Raw genomic sequence first — 20,755 nt, 5'->3', positions numbered from 1 at the left:
TACCTTCATATATTAGGAAGTAGATTGTGCTCTAGAGGAAGTTAAGTGAATGCATCCTAATCTCAGTGCCGGTAGCAGATGTGGGTCCTAATCGGCCAGCCCCGAGGAGACACCGCTCTTATCTCTCCAGATGCCAGTGTATGACATTGGAGCACGTCTATGTAATTAGCTGCTTTTAGCCTGAAAGTAAAGGTCATCTGCACAAATGAAGTACAGATAACGCCAAATCCCCAGTTTTTCACATGCACTTTGTTTGGATGCAACATGGGTTATCTGATGCCACTTTTGTGGAGGTGTGTGTTTGTGGAATTCTGGTTATGTACAAAGTCTAAGGATTTAATGGTCAATGCAAAAATTAACATCTAAATAATCGAATCATCAATAATGCTGGGAAATATGATGATATAGTTATCACAATGTGTTTCTGAGACATAATGTAAATTTTTTTAAATCACAAATTGACAAGATAAAAGCTGATTTGGCAAAAAATAGATTTTAAAAATGTTAAATTATCTAAGAAAATTACTCATTTCAATTTTGTAGACTTTATATAAATCATTGTTGTATCATTTCTAATGTAACAATACTGTATTTCTGGCAGTTTCTCAGCAAAGCTTTATATTTCATACAGATTGTATTTTGTCGAAATGCCATATCACCCACCGTTACCCCAGACAGATTGCAGCTAATGTGTTTAAATGTTCTATATATTTTTTTTAGAATGCACCAATCTCATACGGCAGTAGCTATAGTAGATAAAAATACATACTGCATGTGTATGCCAAGCAGATTGACCTTTTACAAAATGAGACTTTATCCTGCACACATACATTCCTGGTGTATTCACAGGCATTTCACGGTACTTTTCATTTCACTATATTACATCAGAAGCCCACCGTTAGCAGCAGATGGAAATGATTCTACTCACTCTTGCTTTCTTTGCTCCTTGTTTATCACTGAGGCTAAAAACCACAGGACTGATTCAATAAATGGTTGTTTAGCATGCTGACTGCATGATAACGTCACCGAAGGTAAATAGATCATAAAAGGATAAAATTATTCTTTCTGATTGTTTCATCTTATTTATTATGTGGCTAGGTGGATATGTAGATTAAAATCTACTAAACATAAACATCTTGTAAATTACAATAATTGCTGCTCTTAAATCAGACAACATACTCAAAAATAATAAATAAACAAACAAACAGACCCTACTAACAACCCTCCACTACTCAAAAAAAAAAAAAATGAGAGGACATTTCTAGAAATATTCAATTATTTATACAGTCATTATATTGAAGAAAGTCATTCATTCCAATGTACCAGACATTTAAAAATGCTAAATTTTCCTGCTGCAGTTTTCTTTGTTGGTGTTACTTTAAGATGACTCTAGTCATGAGTCAGGCTGGAATATTTGCCTTTCTGCAAAAAAGGTGGTATAAATTATATTATTCCTTGACCTCTATAGCTGCTTTATAGAAAAAAAAAAGAAATAAATCTGGCTTATCTCCATTAGGAAGGTAAACAGTTTCTCACCTCTCACCCTGTGCTCATACACTACACGTATCCTTATTTTTTAACCATTACTGAGGGTAGGGAACACCATGAGCGGACGCTAACACCTGTATCTGACAGAAATGCTGATTCATTTTAGGATCTGGAGTCAGCTGTATTTCAGTAATGATTCTTTAACATCTAGGAGTGCATGCTATGTCCCATGTTTTAAATAGGTATGTACAGACAGAATAAAATGAAGCAGAATCTGAACTGTATTTCTCCTGCAGGCCTCGATTTTGACACTGTGGCCTAGACGGTGATGTGAGTGAAAGGAAGGAGAGAATAATATCAGAGCTGCTTGCAGTGCCTGCCATACTGCCAAAGCACCGTTGTTACAATTCAAACATAAATCAATAAAAGTCCACATGCCTATGCACACAAAGTAAAACCTTGAGAGTAAATACGTGTTTCTGGGTGCGCAGAAATGAGGAGTGAGCAGTGCTGGGAAATCTGTAGAAAATTGAGACATGAGAAACTGCGGAGAGGAAGAAAGCATGAGGGGAGGTTAAGAGCTTGGAGGGTAAACGCTGTCTCCGGCTGGATCACTTGACATTTAAACAGAGGTTTGAAAATCCCCACAGAAACACTGAATGCAGCATTACATTAGCGTAAAGTGGGTTTGATGACAGCAGCATGATTCATCCATAAGTATCCTCGCACTGCAGGACAAATATTTGGGCTTTAAGAGCTGGCAAAATTCTTGATGTATACCAAGAGATATGACAGACTGTGACAGGACTGTTAAATTAACTCCCTACCAATGGCACAGTCAGTCTTTTGGTGCCTTATGTGGGTTTTTTGACCATTTTGGGTCGTAGGTAACAGATAATACACACACTCGATCACACCTCAATTAATCTTATATGCAGTTGACTTGGGAGGTGGAGCAAAACCTGAAAGCCGACACAGACTTGAGGAGAACATGCATAGAAACTCCTCACTGACAGTAACCCGAGCTCAAGCTCAAACCAGAAATCGTGGAACTGTGAGTCTGGAATCCTAGAACACACTGATTTATTCACACCTAGGTGCAATTTACTATACCTGTACCTAATCCACCATGTTTCTGGGAGATGAAAAGAAACCTGAGGACCTAAAGAAAATCCGTATGGACACAGGAAGAACATGCAAAACTGCACATAGACAGTAGCTTAAGATCAGGTTGAACCAGGCACCTTGGTGTTGTGAGGTGTCAGTGATACTGTGCAGCACCAAAAGCCAGCTCTACAACAGGAAACATAATGCTCAGACTTCTCAGTTTGGAAAAAGGGACTGAAACAGTGAGATTATACACCAAAATCATGGAATTTGCAACAGATATAAATGGTATGGAAAGCCAAAAGGTGTTCAGGGCCATAAGGCCATAATGGGCAGTGGTGGCTCAAGTGGTTAAGGCTCTGGGTCGTTGACCGGAAGATCAGGGGTTCAAGCCCCAGCACCGCCAAGTTGCCACTGTTGGGCCCTTGAGCAAGGCCCTTAACCCTCTCTGCTCCAGGGGCGCCGTATCATGGCTGACCCTGTGCTCTGACCCCAACCTCCAAGGATGGGATATGCAAAGAAAGAATTTCACTGTGCTGTAATGTATATGTGACAAATAAAGGCTGTTTCATTTCATTCATAAGGGAGTAGTAAGAACTGGGAATATAATGAGGGTGTGACAAAACTGTCCGTCTGTTTTCTTTGCATGATATCAAACGTATCCCAGTTTACTATCTTCTACACAAGCACTGAAAATTCGACAGGGCTTGGACCACATAAACATAGCCATCATCCAGAACATGTCCAATAAGATATTTGTGTTTAGCTTAGTCTAACCAGATATTACCTGCCAAAACACAGGCTGGTGCTGGTCAAACTGGTAGACCATCTTTGCAAGCCTGTGTTTTGGCAACTGGTAGCCAGTCAGTCTGAGCTGGATTTTTCACCAGGGTAAGGCTGTTAAGTTCAGTACATGGCAGCATGAATAGAAGACTTCACACTAAACACTTCACTGAGCACTTGGCCCATATATTGTTTAAGTAAAGATCAATGTGCCAGTCAAAGCAGGGTGCAAAGAGCCAACAGCCAACTCAGCTAGGCCTTGTGCCTTGGTCAAATTTTCTGTAGTGCTCACACTTTGAGTAAAACCCAAGATATTTGGCTGTACAAACAACCACAAAAAATACCAATGCACAAAACTATAAATACATGAATCTAAGAAGCAAAAAACTTGAACAAGTTCAAATACAGTGCAAATATAAAATGCCAAAAATTGAAAAAAATATTATGCAATAAGAAGCAAAAGTGAGAGACACATACAAAAATGGGCTAGGCTTAAAAGAGGTGTCTGAAATTAGTTTAAACCAAACAAAAAGACCTAGTGAGTGTTTTGGGCTCAGAAAGTACGAGAATGTGCAATGTCATGTGGATGTGACAAAGACAATAACCAGAATTCATAAAAAGAGTTCATATAGGCATCATATTAAAAAGTATTTAGTATGAATTCACATAAATGTAATTATTTCCCTGCAATTTGTTTAGCGCCACAGACACCCAAGGTGATTTGTATATCATTTCCACTAAGTTGCATCATGCTTGAAATTGAAAAAGTGATAAATAAAAGGTGAATTCTAGCGTTACCTTGTGGTGCCATTTGGCTTGTCAGTAGGGTTAGAGATGCAGGCTGGCTGTGTAGGTTAATGCCAATATGCTAGGTATGTAGAAGTTGCTAGGGTATAATTAAGGCATATTCATGGCGGGAAAGTACTGGAGTATGAACGTCTGAACATTTCATAGCTGATATATTGATAGTGTAATAAGAACCATGTCAAAGTGGTGGTTCTACCCATAAATCATCGACTGGGGTATCATGGACAGCGTGGGAAAAGCAGTGCAACAGGTTTATGCTATTTAACTGAATACTACAAATTATTTTATTTAAAACTACCCTTCAACTATTGTGAAAAGCCCTTAATGAAAAGTGGGAAATAAGGATGTGAGCATGATCTACCACTGAGAGAAGTCAATCTTAATGAAGTCACAGATGCCAGCATAGCCCTTCTAATCGGATGATCACAGACCACTCTATAGATAATTGTCACCTCTTATAGTCTTATCACGCCATACAGTGCTCAGCTATGTATCGATGCTTAACGTTTAGAAGCCGCAAATAACCACAGTTCTGATTCCTAATTATCCAAATTATTAGCAGAGTCGTTTAACGCAATGTCAAACATCCTGGACAGTCAACACCACGAAGAGCTTCAACACATGGCTTTTGATGTCCTTGACTGAAGTTTATCTATTTCATGAACACTAATATAAGCGGAGCTCATTTCCATAATTCCCTGTCAGACAATTATAGCTGGCAAATTATGTGGATATTTGAAAAAAAAAATGTAGAAAAACAAAATTTCCATTACAACTTTCCACACATGAAAAGCAACAAGTATGCCTTTCTTCAATCAGAGACTTTCCATGCTTGTATTTCTTTTAGTACTGTATCAATAATACACCCCTGAGTTCTTCTTGTTTACTACTGCACCCTATTGGAGTTTATCACCTTACCAATCACAGCGGTAGTTCAACTGTTCCTACTGTGCTGATGGTTATTGGAGATTCCCAGAAGCATAAATTCTTTACAGTGGTAGCAGAAGACACTTAGTGAATTTAAAATTTTAGACTCCTGCTGTTCTGCTTGCAATCACAACCTGCACTTTCCCAGAGGCAAGGTCTGTTGTATTTTGGTTGCATTTATACCAAAATACACAGACTCATGAGAAAAGAACAACATAAAGCATACAGCACATTTTGTATAAAAGTTACTGTTTGTACAAAATTTATAGACATAAAAAAATTTACAACCATACGGGCCATAAAGTGATCCTTTTTCATCTAATGTAATATACTAATATACATAGCACACAACTGCCATGTCAGCAGAAAAGGTATCCAACTACACTACCCAGAGTGCAAAGCTGGCCTCCAGACATGGCCGCTACGCACCACAACACCCAAAATGTTCCGGTTTGCCATCTTAATGATTACACACACCTGTTCAATTACAGTTTATTGACTTCGCGTTTGCCTTATGTTTTGTTTTCAATAATCTGCCATTTACATGCATCCTCATCTGCCTTGTAACAATAACCCTTCTGCCTAGCAACAGTAAACAGGCGCTTCAGGCTTTTTCAAAGGAAACACTGTGCTGAAGATATTTTCATATGAAGTCAAGGGTTTTTTTTTTTCCCATACTTACATTGTATCTTTATGGAGAAGGTCACCACCATGATTCAGTTCATCTTATTACTGATGGATAACCTCATATTAAATACAATAAGTAGATTTAATGAGACACACATAAAGAATGGTCCAGCTGTATGCCTTCCTCAACACATTTTTTACTTTTATGCCCTTAGATGTTCATTTCCCAAGTAGTTCATATTGAAAGGTTTTTTTTTTTACCCCAACAATATGACTGATTGTAATTATGTGAAAGTTGGGGGCAATCTAAATAGCTAATCTGCATTACGAATATCAACTATTACTTCGACTAAACTATAATTTCAGTCACAGATAACTGTTAATGCTCTTCACTAGAGTTGCATCTTTAGTTCAAGCTCAGGTTACAGAAATTTTTCAGATATATTTTATTTGTCAGGATTTTAAGATTAAATATAATATTTATCAAACATTAAAACAGCAGACGCTAAAATTGCAGAAATGATTTTCTCCGAATTTACTGTTAACAGCATATAACAGTAAACCTGCACAAATACAGATCTGCACTCTATTAAAAAAACATACGATATACCATTACTATAAACAAATATTATTGTAACTAGCCGACAGCATAAATTGAATTTATGCTGCAGTGCAAATTCAATTGATACATTTCTGTGCCAAAAATATTGTGTGAATATAAATATTTGCATAATAATAACCGTTGCATATATGCATAATAATAACCACTTCTAGGCATACGTATGCCCAAATCTCAATGCATTTTCCTTACATATTCTATATATTCCACAGAAATAGGAAAGCTAAGCCAGTCCTTTTTACAAACTGAGTTTACTGCATGACTCACAATGACCACAGAGTCAGCAGCTGTGGTCACTGCTGCAACAGGATCCCCAGGAATAAAAGGTTAGTGGTCTGTGTTGCCCAGAGCTCTGTCCAGCTGTGGCCCCCAGCCCAAAACCAGGCACCTGAATGGTTGTGCCTTATTGGCTGAGACAGAGACATTGCATAGATATATATAGAGCTTTTCTTCTCGTTAACACTTACTCTTGAACTAAAATATATGTTAAACAGATAATACGCATTAGCAGTGAAATTTAGGGTATATTTAAGCTTCATGTTTGAGGAAACTTGAACAGAAGATTGCAGAAAGAGCTTTATAACTTTAAGTGAGTACAAAATGAACTGCCAGCCACTTTCGCTCTTTACTAAGAATCCCAGCATGATGGCAAACAAGGCAGCCTCGTGAAACAATGAGGGTAAAGACGTATCATTCACTGTACTAAATGATCCACAGCTCACAACAATTGGGCAAAAAAAAAAAAAAGAAAAAGAAAAAAAGCACAAGAAAATCCTGACATGCAATGCACATCTCTCACTGCACACAGGGATGACATCTGCTGTACATCTAAGAAGGATGATGTCTTTCCTTCTTTGGCTGCTGCTCTTCAGAACAGACCTTGTGTCATATTTTGAGCTGCAACTGGCGATTTAGAAATTGATGAGGAATTCATGAGCCGTCGCTGTAAGGGAATGACCTATTTCCATACAGTGTATCATCCCCACAGAATGTTTTTTAATCCTCACAGATTTCAGTACTCCTTTCAGTCTGCAGTACTTACACATAATTAGCTGCAATTTGGTTTCTGTGTTTTGCAGTACTGGTGAAAAGACACATTAAATATGGACATGCTGTGCTGTTTAATCATTACAGGTAGGGCAGAAAATTAATTATCTCTTGACCCTTGCACTGAAGTGTTGCCAATTTACAGATTCTCAATGAGACAATCAGATATTTCCAACATAGCCATCAGAAGGCTTTTTAACTTTTTCTGGTCATTATAAAAATAGATCAGCACCCAGCAAGTGTTTAATGTAAATGTGATTAATCTGAGCAAAGGCATCTCTACCTGAAGTCCAGCGAAACCTCAACTGTCATAGAAAACAAAACATTTCTACTCATTTAATCACTGTAGACACACTAAACTGTTAAAACCATTTACTGAAACAGATTTAGATGTATATACTATATGGCAAAGAGTTTACTGTCAGCTGACCATAACACTCATGTACTTCCTAAACATTCCATTGCAGATAATTCTGGAATACAAAGACATCCTATAAAATTGTGTGCTTAAGTTCAGGGTTTCCGGAAGTGAATGCAGAGGGGATGTACTATCAACTTGCAAGATTCTTTAAACTGCAACGTCAGCTGCAATTGCCGAAACAATAATAATATACAGGCAGTGCACCAGTCAATGGGTGGGATATATTAGTCAGCATGTGAACAGTCAGTTCTTGAAGCTGATGTGTTGGAAACAGTACAAATGTAAGTGTAAGGATCTGAGTAACTTTTTAGCCAGATTTGTAATGGCTAGATTGTAATAGCTGGGACAGAAAACGGCAGGTCTTTCCGGTATGTAGTGCGGTGTTCCGGGTATGCAGTGGTTAGTACCTACCAAAAGTGGTCCAAAGAAGGACAACCGGTGAACCGGCAACAGAGTCATGAGTGCCCAAGGCTCAATGATGCACAGGGGGATTGAAGGCTAACCCATCTGGTCCAATCCCACAGAAGTACTACTGTTTCCCAGCTATTTAGGGAGATTCATTTGGGCTTAGATTGATTCTACACACAAAGGCTAAAGAGATGATACATGTTTAAATGGTAGAGACCGTGGGAACAACAAGCAGAACTCTGTTGGGAACACATATATCCCACAGTCCTCCTCTGCACATTCTCTTCAAATTATTTATAAGTCTTTATGTAGTACTCACAGGTAAATGGTAACGGGAAGCATGCAGTAAATTCGTTTTGCCGGCAGTGTTCAATTTCCCACCAGACCCACTACTATGGTAAATGCAGCATGATATTTGTCAATTGACAGAAAATGCAAAACACCTGTACACAAGGAGAGTGCACATACATATACACCCTTGTGTACATATTTTTACTGACATGCTGGCCTATGACTGCGTACAGAAATGTACATTCCCCCCCCAGTAGAGCAGCAGCCTTTAAAAACTATTTGCCTGCAGACATCTGGGGACTCTAATAGCCCTGCTCTGCACCTGGCTCCACAGCCAGCTTGGCTCATGCAGATTAAAAACCTTCTTTCATGCAATGAGTAAATGTAATGCATGCACACACACACACACACACAATGACAATAAAGTACCTCACCTTACCTTACCCACACATATATATATGCAGACTATAACATACGTCCACAGGACAATGCACTGAACCCAAGCATTATCCTTCTTGCTTTCTATTACTCAGTACCCATGGGAACTCTTCCCCAGCAAGCCAGTAGTCTATGTTCTACACAGTATAGACACATCACCCTCCTATTTACTGATGTGTAGTCAGCCACCTCATTTGGTGCATGGTGGAAAAGATTACGAGAAAAAACGAAACACTGTTTCTAGGTCTGTTGTTATTAGGGCACCATCAATATATTAGCATGAGAGGTGTAAAAACATTCATCTACACCTGCTGAAATTAGCCACCAATATGAAGACACTTAAAGCCCAACTTGGCATTCCCCAAACTGAAACAAAAACTGAAAAAAGACCTTTTCCTGATTATTTTTTTTATTACTTTCCAATAAAAACCATGCCCCATCATGTTTTAATCTTTTGTTAATTGCAGAAGGCATCCATGAATAGTTAATTTGCAGTTGCATCATATGAAGTATCGTGAAGCTAATTTTTAAAACCAGAATGGCTATGGGGTACTTGCTTACTATTCTGGCTTTTACAAGTCTATTACAAAAGTTTTCTTCAAGTATTTTGAGAGGCAACAGGGAAAAAACTCTATACCCTATTCAGGATATATCCTTTATTTGGGGGACAACAGTGAACTCCAGTCCTCCAACATCAACCTGAAGTAGTGTGACGTAGTAGTAGTATCGGTGTTAACGAGCTTAGGTACAGCTCTCTCTCTCTCTATATATATATCTATCTATCTAGATACATGAACCCATTTTTAGAACAATTAAGTCATTTTTAAACTCCCAACATAATAATGAATATGATTTTCTATTACTATTGCAATATTTCAATCTATCATGGGACTTGCCACTCATACTACAGATCAGGGGTAGGCAAGTTCGGTCCTAGAGTGCCGCAGTCCTGCAGATTTCAGCTCCAACCCTAATCAAACACTCCTGAACAAGCTAATCAAGGTCTTCAGGATTACTAAGGCTACAGGCAGGTGAGGTTTTTTTTTTCAGGGCTGGAGCTGAAATCTGCAAGACTGCGGCTCTCTAGGACCGAACTTGCCTACCCCTGCTATAGATGGTTAAATTCCATGTTCTTGACTGGTTCAAGCTATAGATAGTAGTAGTAGTAGTAGTAGCACTGTTCTGAGGCATCTGGGTTTTTTTTCACAGAGAGTACAGCTTTTCTTTGTGGTAACTGCAGATAAGTTAATCACTAATGTAATTCTGAAAAGCAGCTGAATTTTATGAGACAAAGACTTTTGTCATCTATACATTATAGTACTGCGAAATTCTTTCTTCACTTATCCCAGCTTGTTAGGAAGGTGGAGGTCAGAGCACAGGGTCCTACATGATACAAAGCTCCTAGAGCAGTAAGGGTTAAGGGTGCATTGTTGAGGAATGAATCCTCCTGACCTTCTGATCAGTAACCCGGGGCCTTAACCATTGAGCCACCTTTGCCCTGATGTTGAAATCTGCCAGTTGTGTTGTTGGGACCTATGAGAATAGTAAACTATATGCAAGTCAATCATTTCATTTCGAACAGAAACTACATGATTATTAAATATCAAATACATTTATAGATACAAAACCTTCACAGAAAGTTGATGACTTTGTGTTGAAGGAGATTTCTGACATCTTGAAGTGTCAAGCCTGAAGCATCAGTTTTCATAATGGCACTGGATCAGTATTTATTATTCTTGTTCCAGTCTTTTTCCTACCCTGCACTGGCAATAATACCTCAGCGCTCCTGAGTGTTAGCACTAATGGGGATGGTCAGTAGTGTACAGGTAGCAATTGTCTTATTTTTGTAGCTAGTCCATTAAATTCAAAGTGATGCCCTATCTGTGCCTTTTCAGATAACTAGTTTTTCAACATACAGTGCTGGAAATCAGATTAAATAAGGAGGATGCTGTTGGGTAAACAGGCCTACTTAATTCTGGTCATTACACTTAATCGCTCTGTCTCAAAGCTATTCGCTCCTGCTGTGGGTATCTTCACGCACACACACACACACACACACACACACACAAACGATGAGCAGAAAGTCAGACACATTGATTCTCCTCGGGATCTGTTCATACCGCCACCGCGTGACGGCTTTTTATCACGCAGCTGGACTGCAGCCGTTAGATTTAGGATGGCATCTCCCACTGTGGATGGAGGACCAACTAACATCTTACTCACATCCACCCATCCCTAAAGCCACCATCTACACCGCCCTCCTCCTTCGACCACATAAGCAAAGTGAAAAGGAAGCACTTGCCCATAAACGCACAAAAGTGACGCTATAGTAATGATAGCAGGTGAGTTGGTGTCTAGTCGAGCGTGGGCTCTGTGCGGATTTGATGACGCAGTCGTTTTAGACGCTATTCTTCCCGACCAGTTGGCACGCGCTCTAATGGATTAGACTCCGATGCTAATTAAAATGCCCAGTGCTAACGAGCGTAATGTACACCGCTCACAAACGGTACCCAAGGGTCTTTGCTTCCAGTAGCTTAAGGACGCAACAACCTTTTAACAAATCTGGACTGATTTCTAAATGACACTAACTTCGAAAGGAATCCTAATTCCTCAGAATAACACCGAATCGGACCCATCTGGTGAGACTGGACATATCAGACGCAGACCATAAACTCTTAATCACGCGCGTATTACAGAGTGCACATTTACACAGAGGTCTGTATACAGCCATAGGTTTCACATGAGTGTGAGCGCGCGCAACAGTTCCGTCAGGGAAATCACAGCCTATCAATAGGCGTTGGGGAAAAAACAGTGCAGTGTGGGTTTTAGAATAATTATAGACTTGGCATGAGATCTAAGATTTGCTCGGTAATAGAGATGATTTTTAGCCTCTTTGATATATTTTTTCCATGTTCCTACACTGGGTATAAGGACCAGCACGAGAGCAGCACTCTGGTTCACCGACTGCCTGTCAATGAGACCCGCCGTTTTCTCTAAACATTTGCTAATTCGTAGAGCATCGGGTCATATTCTGTCTTAAAATGTTATTTTTTTAGCACTTTTAAAATGAGGGGGGGGAACTGGACATGCCTTCTTAAAATCATCTATGAAATCCCCGGGAAGGTGTTAATTCCATATAAATTAAAAATAATAATAATAATAATAATAATGAATCATATTAATTTGTCAGTGATATTACCTCCCTTTCTATTCCTCGCTCGAGCGGTATAAGCGACTCACGTACTGGCCTGAGCATGCAGCAGGAATATTTATCAGCGCCTGCGTTATAGAGCGCAGGAGCTCGGAGAGCACCGACTGTTTTAACCGGGCTTACTTCCCACGAGCACAACCACAGCGCCCGTTAAAAAGGGAAAACTAAAGCAGAGAGCACGAAAAGCCATAAAAGCCCCAAGGCACTTACCCCGCACACACGCGACCATCGTAAAAAACACGAGGCTCCAAATAAGAGCTCCCGTATTAATCCTCATTTTCCTCGCTCGGGAGAAGTCCGCTCGAGTACATTTAATACATCCTGGTGTCTCGAAGGTGGTCAGGACGTCCGTTGCTCTCGCGCCGCGTCCCAATGCGTCATTGGTTCTCATATTCACATGAAGCTGGCTCGTGTCGGTGTGCGCTCGCGTGCTCTCTCCGTGGCTCGGCCGGAAGCGCAATGAGTCGCTCGCGTTGCGGTCCGCGCGCGCGTCGCAGCTCCGAGTGAACGGCGGCGGCGGGGTGGCGCGGCAACCTCGACCAGGACTCAACCATCTCACTGAAAAAAGAGGGGCAAGAGAAAGCCGCTGAGCCGTGAGCTCGCCCACAGAAGCTCGGCCAGCTTCCCACCTTAGACACTTGTTTTCGTCGAGATACAAGATCAGCTTAAGATAAAATTAAACAGTATATAAGCCATATGATTGCTTTACGCACAGGGGAAAAAAAACTGCTAATGTGCAAATGAACACACAAACAACCAAACAGACAGACAGACAGACAAAATGTATATTTTAATCATTTTCTGAATCAGACTTCAACAAAATTCATTAATGAATGTATGTAGACCTTCACTCATGTAACTTTTGTGTATGCTACAGAAAAAATGTTCAGATGTTAGTCAGGAGTTAGATGAACACTGCAACAGTTTAATTCATCACTGTATAAGCTCATTTAACACTGTAAAGTGTAGCACTGGGATTCTGCTGTGCTTGTGGGCTCACTGATGGAGCATCAGGATTTTACTTATGATGCTGTTAACGTGAAACCTCAGTCAAGGATAACACGGTAAATATGTATTGGACTGAATAAGAAAATTGATTAGAGTGTTTACATTGTGTCTTTAATCTATATACCTTAGATTGCATGTGTATTTGGTAAAACATGACATGTTTTTGGGGACCAACTGAAGCTACCAGGAAAAGGATTATGTGACAGTTCTGACCCTGTGAAGACATTTGTCAGGTCCCCGTGAGGAAGGTGTCTTTTTCTTAAACTATAACCATAAACTGCAGTTACTGCGTTTAGACATTAAGGTGAGCAACAATAATTAGTTTAATTAATAAGTATGCCAGTGGAGGATGTATTATATGTATAGTAAGATACATGTGTGTGTGTGTGTGTGTGAGAGAGAGAGAAAGAGAGGTGGGTTTGATGTGTGTTGTTCTTTTAAACAGAATTTCAACATGTTATTCTCCAATCTACTCTGCTTCATTTTATTCCTCACATTGCAGTGACACGTTAGGAATCTTACTTTTTACCCCAAACCTTTTTTTTTCTTCCTGGGACTGAAAGTTGCATTGCAGGACACTTCTGCCATCTACAGGCTAAACATCCAAAAAATGTTCACCTTAAAGCGCACAGAATTTATCTCCCTCCACCCCTCTCTCTCTCTCTCTCACACACACACACACACACACACACACTCTCCCACCCCACTCACACTATCATTGATACAGTAGGTTGTGTAGGTTGCACACTACATATAATCTACTTGCACTAATGTAATCTAAAGTGACATATCCAGAGGCCAGATCCAGATTCGTCAGACAGAAACCTTAGCTAGAAATTCCCTAGACCGTGCTCTTCTCTTTCTTTACTCCTCTCAGTAAATATTATGTTTAGCCCTCTGTTATCATCATATTTCACCAGTGCTGGACTGATATGTATAAGATGAATATGTAGGTAAAACCATGCAAGGACTTCAATTAGTTACTTGCTACACTTATTAAAAATAGTGCTATCTTGCAAGCTGTTAGAGCACCACAGGGCTCTCCGAGTTTTCATGGTAGTTCTAGACATAATAGCAGTAGAATTAAAAACTTACAGTCTTAGACAAATTGCACTTTCTTTCCAACTTACCTAATATAATATTTTAGTGATTACTATGGTACCTCTTGCATTATCTAAGAGAATTTGTCCCTTTTTTGGAACTCTGTGCAGAAGTCTATAACAGAACATGTCCATATCAAATAGGCTTTTAAACAGAACCTTTTGAGAATGCTAAGGACTCAAAATTCTCTGTAACCATTCAGTACAGCAAATCTTTCAATTATCTCTAACCTTTCAGTACAGTAAATCTTTCTAAATCATGTATTATCTAAATAGTAATCTGTATGTCCATCCATACATCTTCTGTACTGCTTATCCTACACAGTGCCACTGAGACCATATCCCAGGGGACTCAGGGAATGAGGCAGGGTGCCAGCCCTTTGCAAGGGTACAGTCATGCAAACAATCTCACCATTCAGTACACACAATTTAGAGGTGTCAGTCAACCAACAGTCATTTCTTTGCACTGGGAGAGGAAACTGGAGTACCCAGAAGAAACCCCTAAAAGTATGTGGAGGACATGGGGGCACCTCGCACACTGGGCAGAGCCACTGTGCCCCTTAATCTATATGAAAAGCAATCCTTAAACCGACCGTGAGTCTTGCATATATTTACACCTAAGTATTCAGGGTGAAACAGTAGCACAGTTTTATAGTAAGACGAATTAAAATGAAAAACAGAATCAAAAATCTCTATGCTGTTATGATAACATGTAAGCATAACAAAGCATTATGTCATCTTTTATGCTTTGTGATGCTGTTGAAGGCAATTTGCTGCCTTGACCTGGGTTCACTTGCTACTTCAGGGGAAAGTATCACTGCAAATCAATACTTTTTCACATTCATGCTAGGAATATTCTGATATATTTCTTGATCTCAGACCAGACATCAAAACTCAACCCAATTGAACACCTATAGGAGATCTCTCCACTTCCTTCATCAAAGCTCCAGTTGAGGGAATATTTTCTGGAAAAAATAGGAAAAAAAAATCTAGCAAGGCATATTGAAGTTGTTCTGGTGGCTCAACACTTTACCAAGACACTTTATATTGTTCTTTTTTTCCTTTTTAATGGTCAGGAACAACATTCTACACTATAACTCTATTTGTCCTATATTACAGAATTCACAAAAGGTTATAGCACAATCATTCAGTATAATCATCTCCTGTAAAAGTTTAGAATGATTGGTAAATTATGCATATCTCATTCAGGTTTATTCTGCATTGTGTTCAAAACCATTAACTTTATGTGAGACCTTGGAATTTTATTAGATATTTTAGAGCAGAGTAGAATAGGTTATTCTTAGACAGAAGTGATAAACATGGATTTGATGAGTTAAAAACAATCTCTGTCAAGACGGAGTCAAATATTAAAAGGTCACATACTGATGACATTTAACTTACTGCCCTTTACTTTCACAACCCCAGACACATGAAAATAGGTATAGGGAGATATATATGTATAGTTTGTTTGTATTTCTACTAATTTATCAACTAGGCTTTACCATGTTATGTTTTAAAGGCCTTACAGTGTTGCTGACAGCTTAGGCTCTACTCAGGAACAGACTAAATGCTTGATTGTGTCACAACTATGTAGATGCCAAATTGGCATTGCTGATAGTGGACAGACGGTCCCTACCATCTTTCTCCTTCAAGCAGAAACCATCCAGCTGGATTCTGGGAACCCACTGTCCAACAATAACACATGTTTAAAACCAGTAGCAGGCTTACCTCCACATCACTGGGGGGAAAAAAGCACTGATAAACTTCAGACTCACTTTGCACATTCTACACATAACACATACAAACAATAATGCAATGCAACTCCCTGAGACACCGAGCACATCTCCCTCAGAAATCGATTACGGTCATGTGAGGAGAGGCGATGCATCCATCTTAACCCTAAGCTCTAGATGGTCTTCGCTTTTGACAGGAAACGTGACCTCATTTGCACACTTCATTAACCCACCAACACCGCTTGCCTTTGCAAAGCCAAAATACCCCAGGGTTCTTATTTATCGTGTGTCGTCCTTAACGATGGTTTCGTCAAACTGGTTTCATGGCTTTACAGCAGCCTGAGAGATATAAGAGGGTTTCTCAGAAAAGAGCTCTGCATTTCAGGGTCAGCAAGCTGAACAAAGCAGCATGTCTCATCCATCACAGCCAGGACACAACATGGGCATCCTTTCATCCCTGTCACCTGCCTCTTAGTGACTTTCAGTATAGAAAACCTTATTAGATCAAATATCATCTTGGCAGTAATCCATATGGCATGGAAGAAAGCAAGCCTTAAATGGAAAGGAAAAATCATTTTTGATTGAAAAAATTTCAGGAGATATGAATTCAAATATGGTTAATCGTATTTACACAGTGAATTTACACATCATTAATACACAGTAGATCTTAGACCATTGTATAAGAGCATAATCAAACAAACACACATTAATTCCTTAATCTTAAGTAAGCACCGTATCCTGGTCAGGGTCGCAGTGGATTTGAAGCTTGGGGCACACACTGGGGCAGTGCGATGACAAACCACATAGAATGCAACACACATTTATACACTAATTAACACCTAGGGACCATTTAAGTACAACCAGTCCACACACTGACATGTTTTTTTGCACGGTGAGCGAAAAGTGGAGAACCTGGAAGGAACATGGACACGTGAAGAACATGCACAGAAACTAACTGTAACCTGAGCTTTCAATGCCTTCAGTGGCAATGCTACCAGTTAAAGTTGGAAACAAATTCAAAGAGATATTTGGATATTCATCTCTTAATCCATTTTTCACCAAAAAGTGGTAACCTGTTTTTATAAGCTCCAAATGACTCCAAAGCTTTGATGATCCAATTTCACCATTTCACAATGGAAGTTAGAATTTATTAAATGTTTTCAACCCATTATTAATTTGAATATGTCATTGGCAGAAAATTGGTCAGTAATTATCCAAGTAATGGTGAGAAAGTCAGTACCTCACTTAGCGAAAAGGAACAATCTTTCTAGAGGCTAAATATACCTTTGGGATTGTTGGATTGATGGAATAATTATATCTAGTCACAAAGGAGGGACTGTCTCCTACTGAGTCAGCACTAATTCTGAACCCACACGTAGAGTCAGTAGGCATGGGATGAAAAAAATTCTTTTTTTCTGACCAGTTCCTTTTTGATTGCAATATCAAATGAAACATGGTTGACCAAAGAAAAGTTTAGTAAATTTCTAAATATAAAGCTTGATTTGTTTGTGATCTAATCTAGATGTTTGAGGAATATCTTTTCTGGAGATTTTGCCCTTACATTAAAATGTTTATTATTGGTTTGTACCGTGGACTACAGGTTTCCCTCAACATGTTTTTCGGAATCCAGGGACGTTTTTAGTTTTATTATAACAAACTATAAAATGCAGGCTGTGATGAAAAGCTCAGTTTAACAAATGAGTTGATATTTTTTGCATAGACTGCTCTGTGATCAGAAGCTATATTGTGAAATGAGACCTTTGTATCTTAGTCTGGTTTAAATCCAAATGAGGTGTTTGGTATTTCACATTCAAGTTGGCAGAAAGGATATGGTCTTTATCTGTTTTATCTCTGGTCTTGGGGCTGCTTTCTTCATTTATTTATGAAGCTTCACTGACACATTGCAGCCCACTGCTTTCACAACCTTACTTGACCCGATATGAAGAAAAGAATTGTACTTTCATTTCTGTTTCCGAGTCTTACTTTGTACAGAAATGGATGGGAGAACTAAATTTCAAAGGGAGAAAAAAAATGAATTGTAGCACAAAATATCGTAGAGAATACAGTAGTGCTTTATGTTAAAATTTGCTAATGGTCTAAATGTCATCCAGAAAAAAACAAGTAACAAAGCCAGTAATGATACAGTCCCTTCAAGCATCAAACATTAACAAAAGATTAGAATTTACAAAAGGGCAAACTTCTCAAAAATGACAAGGATTCCTCCCTATCATATTCTAGAAAGTTTCACAATTTAATGAGTCTGTATTAGTCAGAACCGCTCTCCCGAAACACACTAAGGATTTAGAATATCATGTAGCAGCAGTTTAGGGAAATTTTAATATCTAAGAAGCTTGATATCTGGGCAGATGGTTTGCTTTATTCATTCCTCTCTGACTGATTGATGTGACTGAACCCACGTTTGCCCTGAGTAATGCAAATGACAAACTATATTAGCCATTATTGCAGTCTGACTTTTATTAGACACCCATTCACTTGTTTATGCGTTGAGTCCTTGGAAGGAGGATATTAAACAAATTTATCATAGTCAATATGTTGCACCGCAATGCATAGATATATGTAAGTAGCCATGCTTAAACAGTGTAAAGAGTAGCAAATAATATCATGTCCATACCAAGCACTGAAAAGATGTTTATGATCGGCAAATATCTGAGACCATTAGTCACCGTTTTAGAAGAAAAAATAATATGACTTATGCTGATGACAACTTTTTCAGTTGTTTTAGAAATGGAGGAAATCCTGAACATAATACACATTTAACTCTTTTTAACAAAGGGCCAAAAAAATGGGATTGGCATCTGTTTTATTGTCCCCATGTTTAGTATTGAAGTTATTTGTCATGGCACATTAGACATAGTACTACTTAATGACCCATGGCAATATTTTCATGTAAAAGTTAAAATCAAAAAACACCCAAATGTCTATATTTGCAAAGTAAATGGTGACATCTAATCCATTTCTGCTTTCTGAAATGCCCCAAGTGCTTGTTCAGAAGCCATTTGAAATAAGGCATTAAACTACAATTCTGTGTAAGGTTATCCCAAAAGTGGTAGAAACATTTTTCACTGAAAGCCAACAGAGTCCTGACTCATTTTATATCAAATTTGTGGCCATAAAATAATTCCTTAGTTTACACTGATTGAAAAAGTCTGATAAGTCGATTTCAGTTCCCTGGCATAATGGAACACCAGAATACAGCTAAAAAGTGTTAATAATGGGATTCAGTTGTGAAAGCTCATGGAGCTGTTGCCTATACTCGAAACATTCAAGAGAAACTGAATCAGATGGCTTTGTCTCATTTTTTAGGTAATGAACAACCTTTTATTCTGCTACAGTTTTGGTCAGTGCTATTAAAGTATAAGTAAAGCAGCAGCTATATGACATAGGAACCTGGAAGAAAATAAAAAGTCATTAAAAACAATAAAATGACCCATAACAGCCTATTGGTCCAGAATAAAAGGTGCCCATATTTATAGAACGATAGTCAAAACAATTGATCAAGATTTATCCATGATTAAAAAATTGTTTTCTTTAGCAGACACAACGTTAAAGCTAAAGGAAGGTAAGAGAAAGAGGATGTTTTTGTTTAAAAATTCTATTGGCTTATTTCTTGAAAGAAAATTAATATAAAATGATCTGTTTTTTTTTTTTTTTCCGGCAATTTTTGAATGTCAAATGATGGTTTATAGTAAATCAGATTATATTTTGTGTTTCAACCTAGAAAGTTCTGCAGCCTCACAGTTCCTTCTATCACTTCAGGCAGTTGCTTAGAGACCTAACATGGTGCATGCTCGAGAAATGCAGTCAAAATGTTCTTAAGAAACAAATCCCTTTCCGTTGACCCTTGATCAATTATTTAACATTAACACATCTTCACACATTTGGATCATCTCTTTTCTGTTCATGTGCTGACATTGAGGAAACAGGTAATAGCATCCAGAAAGAAGCTTCTTTTTTTTTTTTTAGTGCAATTTTGTATCTTGAGTACAGTGAGATGATACTATAAATGCGAGCAGCCATTGATTCTTTGGATTTCTAGTGGTGACATTAAACAGTATGGCCAACCATCACAATCTGCTAAGCAACTTGGCTTGGTCTTCTCAACCTCAGCAGTAAAGGGGTATCACAGCCAAGAGCTGCTCTCAAGACAGGGCTTTTGAATATTCACTAAACTGGCCATTAGAGCATTGGCTTTGCCCCTAACAAACCAATCAGAGATAATGAATTTGATGTGCAAAGCTTCAGTCGTTAAGATGGCACCATGCTGTGAGGGAGGAGGCTTTAAACTAAAGAGATTATTTGAAAAGAAGTGAAAGAAAGACAACATTAAATAGCTGGGCATTCTCCTGAGATTGGTGTAGGAATGAGCTTGATACAGCCTCAACTGATCTTGTTCAAATGATGTTTTTGTGAAGTAACAATACACTAAATAAACAGCTGTTTGGGATCAATATTACAGAAAATAGTAATACAGTCATTGTGCAAGGCCTACATAAAATGAAACCTAAAGTTATTTTGAGATATTGGCTCTTGTTAACTTAGTTAGGTAATCAGACAATGACTCCAACTCCTCTGCTTGGTATGAGTAATCGTTTCATTTTTTCTTTTTTTTTTAAGACAGAGAATACATGAGAAACTAAAGTGTATTCCCTTTTGCTATTCCTAGCAGTGTCCACTTCAGCGCAGAAGGAAAATAATCAAATTGGACCACTGATGCAATAC

General features: G+C 38.6%; 1 protein-coding gene across 5 annotated transcripts in view; it reads right to left on the bottom strand.

The window, feature by feature from the left end:
- Window positions 1-12,657, bottom strand: part of csmd3b (CUB and Sushi multiple domains 3b) — a 414,649-nt gene extending 401,992 nt beyond the window's left edge. For all 5 annotated transcript variants that reach the window (XM_058378182.1, XM_058378183.1, XM_058378184.1 and 2 more), the window contains exon 1: window positions 12,385-12,657. In XM_058378182.1, coding sequence (XP_058234165.1) covers window positions 12,385-12,565 — 181 coding nt within the window. In that variant the 5' untranslated portion in view covers window positions 12,566-12,657. The remainder of the gene's footprint in view (window positions 1-12,384) is intronic.
- Between the last annotated feature and the right edge of the window lie 8,098 nt (window positions 12,658-20,755).

This window comes from Hemibagrus wyckioides, linkage group LG24 (assembly GCF_019097595.1).
Source record: "Hemibagrus wyckioides isolate EC202008001 linkage group LG24, SWU_Hwy_1.0, whole genome shotgun sequence".
Lineage (NCBI taxonomy): Eukaryota > Metazoa > Chordata > Actinopteri > Siluriformes > Bagridae > Hemibagrus > Hemibagrus wyckioides.
The sequence above is the reverse complement of the archived record's forward strand: the minus strand, read 5'-3'. Positions and strand labels throughout refer to the sequence as shown.